Raw genomic sequence first — 2,628 nt, 5'->3', positions numbered from 1 at the left:
ATTTTTCTTTCATTAGAACTTTCAGCTGGTTCACAGTTCATATACAAACATTCTTTTTTTTTTTTCTTTTTTTTAAGAGACAGGGTCTCGCTTCATCACCCAGGCTGGAGTGCAATGGCACAATCATAGCTCACTGCTTCCTTGAATTCCGGGGCTCAAGCGATCCTCCTGCCTTAGCCTCTCAAGTAGCTGAGACTACAGGTGTGCACCACTATGCCTGGCTAATCTTTGTATTTTTTATACAGACAAGGTCTCGTCATCCGGTTGGTCTCAAACTCTTGGGCTCAAGTGATCGTCCCGCCTTGGCCTCCCAAAGTTCTGGGATTACTAGTGAGCCACTGTGCCCGGCCATATATTACAAACATTCTAAGGAATGTTTTCCCTACTTAAACAATACTCACAGCTCAAGTCAGTTCATCCTTTATGGGTTCTTTAGTAAGCAATATGTATAAAATTTTTTAAAAATTTACATAAAAAATTAATTTAGATTAAAAAATTGTAATTTGTATTGTTTCAAGTTAAGAAAAACAAAAATAAAATGTGTTAACCTCTGGAAGTAGACTCTGGCGGGGGAAAAAAAAAAAAAAAAAGTGTTAACCTTAGCCAGGCCCGTAACACCTTAAACAATCCTTTTATCTACACAAAAACCCAATTCCAGGCCGGGCGCGGTGGCTCAAGCCTGTAATCCCAGCACTTTGGGAGGCCGAGACGGGCGGATCACGAGGTTAGGAGATCGAGACCATCCTGGCTAACACGGTGAAACCCGGCCTCTATTAAAAAATACAAAAAACTAGCCAGGCAAGGTGGCGGGCGCTTGTAGTCCCAGCTACTCGGGAGGCTGAGGCAGGAGAATGGCGTAAACCTGGGAGGCGGAGCTTGCAGTGAGCTGAGATCCGGCAACTGCACTCCAGCCTGGGCCACAGAGAGAGACTCTGCCTCAAAAAAAAAAAAAAAAAAAACCAATTCCAAACAGTCTAATTTTTCCTCAAATCATTTTCTTACATATACTTGTAATGGCACTTAACACCATATACCTTGTATTATTTCATTAACTGCTTTGGAGGGAGACAAAGATTTGAGTTTTTCAATGAATAATTTCAGCACCTTTATAACTAAAATTTATAATTAAATGCTGCTCTAGAAATAATGGAAATAAGGGAAAAGTGTTTACTTGAGCATTGTCGGGTTCTGTCTTAACTTCATCTAGCAGCCCCAGCTGTGATGCCACTGACTTGTCACATTCACCACCTAACAGTGGTTCTTTCATTTTAGTATCTGATGCAAAGGAATTCTCCAGTTCCAAACTAATGGGTTTCTTCCTGAAGAACAGTTTCCAGATTCCTAAAATAAAATATTGATAAAGAGTTTGATTTTAAAATTAGTCCTTTTAAATACAGTAATTTTCTGGAACCACAAAAGGGTCTTTAGACAGCTTGGCATCAAGGTTCCTTCACTGTAAGAACACTGGCTTCTTTCCTTTCATTCATTATTCTTCAATATAGTTTTGCTGTATACTTCTCTGGTAGCTACTACCAACTCTGTGCTTTCTTCTGAAATAGTCTCCATTTCTGTTCCCCCAAGCCTGAATGCAGCATAAAACCACCAAAACTTACAAGTTTATTTTTAACTTTTCAATAGTAGAAAACGTAAAGCTTTCAGCCGGGGGCGGTGGCTCACGCCTGTAAACCCAGCACTTTGGGAAGCCTAGGTGGGTGGATCACCTGAGGTCAGGAGTTCAAGACCAGGCTGGCCAACATGGTGAAACCCCATCTCTACTAAAAATACAAAAATTAGCTGGGTATGGTGGCACGTACCTGTAATCCCAGCTACTTGGGAGCCTGGGGCACGAGAATCGCTTGAACCTGGGAGGTGGAGGTTGCATTAAACAGACACTGAGCCACTGCACTCCAGCCTGGGAGACAGAGTGAGACTGTGCCTCAACAAACAAACAAACAAACAAAAAAGAAATGTAAAGCTTTCTATCTGAGGTTAACCCAATCTGTACTCACTACCCCCTCTGCCCTCCAGTTATCCTTGTCATTTGCTTCTTCGATTTCTCTTCCATTCCAGGATATAAGCATTTAAATACATTCTAGAATCTAAAGCTACCCACCGTCTCTCTGACCACCCCTTTCCCCATTCTTGAAATTCCTTTGATTTTTCTTACTCCGACGTCTCCTGTTTCTCATTTTACCTCTTTGGCAGTATTTTTCACAAATACTTATTTTACCACTTCTGAAATGTTTGTGTTCCTCAAAAACACAATTTCCCAGCAGTCTTCTTGCCTGCTCTATGATCTTGAACTCCTGGCTTTTAAAAAATAACCAAGTTGGCTGGGCGCAGTGGCTCACGCCTGTAATCCCAACACTTTGGGAGGCTGAGGAGGGTGGATCACATGAGGTCAGGAGTTTGAGACCAGTCTGGTCAACATGCTGAAATCCCACCTCTACCAAAAATACAAAAAATTAGGCTTGGTGGCATACGCCTGTAATCCCAGTTACTCGGTAGGCTAGGGCAGGAGAATAGCTTGAACCTGCGAGCAGAGGTAGCAGTGGGCCAAGATCGCGTCATTGCACTCCAGCCTGAGTGACAGAGCGAGACTCTGTCTCAAAAAAAAAAAAAAAAAAA

General features: G+C 42.1%; 1 protein-coding gene across 5 annotated transcripts in view; it reads right to left on the bottom strand.

Annotated features, from left to right (window-relative positions):
- ZMYM1 (zinc finger, MYM-type 1) overlaps positions 1–2,628 on the bottom strand; it is an 88,499-nt gene that overhangs the window by 20,347 nt on the left and 65,524 nt on the right. For 3 of the 5 annotated variants that reach the window (XM_011995617.1, XM_011995615.1, XM_011995618.1), the window contains one exon: positions 1,172–1,341. The exons of 1 other annotated variant lie outside the window; for it this stretch is intronic. In XM_011995617.1, coding sequence (XP_011851007.1) covers positions 1,172–1,267 — 96 coding nt within the window. In that variant the 5' untranslated portion in view covers positions 1,268–1,341. Of the gene's footprint in view, positions 1–1,171; positions 1,342–1,814; positions 1,863–2,628 lie in introns of all 5 variants that reach the window. One more of the 5 variants, XM_011995616.1, reaches the window with a different exon arrangement.

The sequence above is a fragment of the Mandrillus leucophaeus genome, unplaced genomic scaffold (genome assembly GCF_000951045.1).
Source record: "Mandrillus leucophaeus isolate KB7577 unplaced genomic scaffold, Mleu.le_1.0 Scaffold493, whole genome shotgun sequence".
NCBI classification, from domain to species: Eukaryota; Metazoa; Chordata; class Mammalia; order Primates; family Cercopithecidae; genus Mandrillus; species Mandrillus leucophaeus.
The sequence above is the reverse complement of the archived record's forward strand: the minus strand, read 5'-3'. Positions and strand labels throughout refer to the sequence as shown.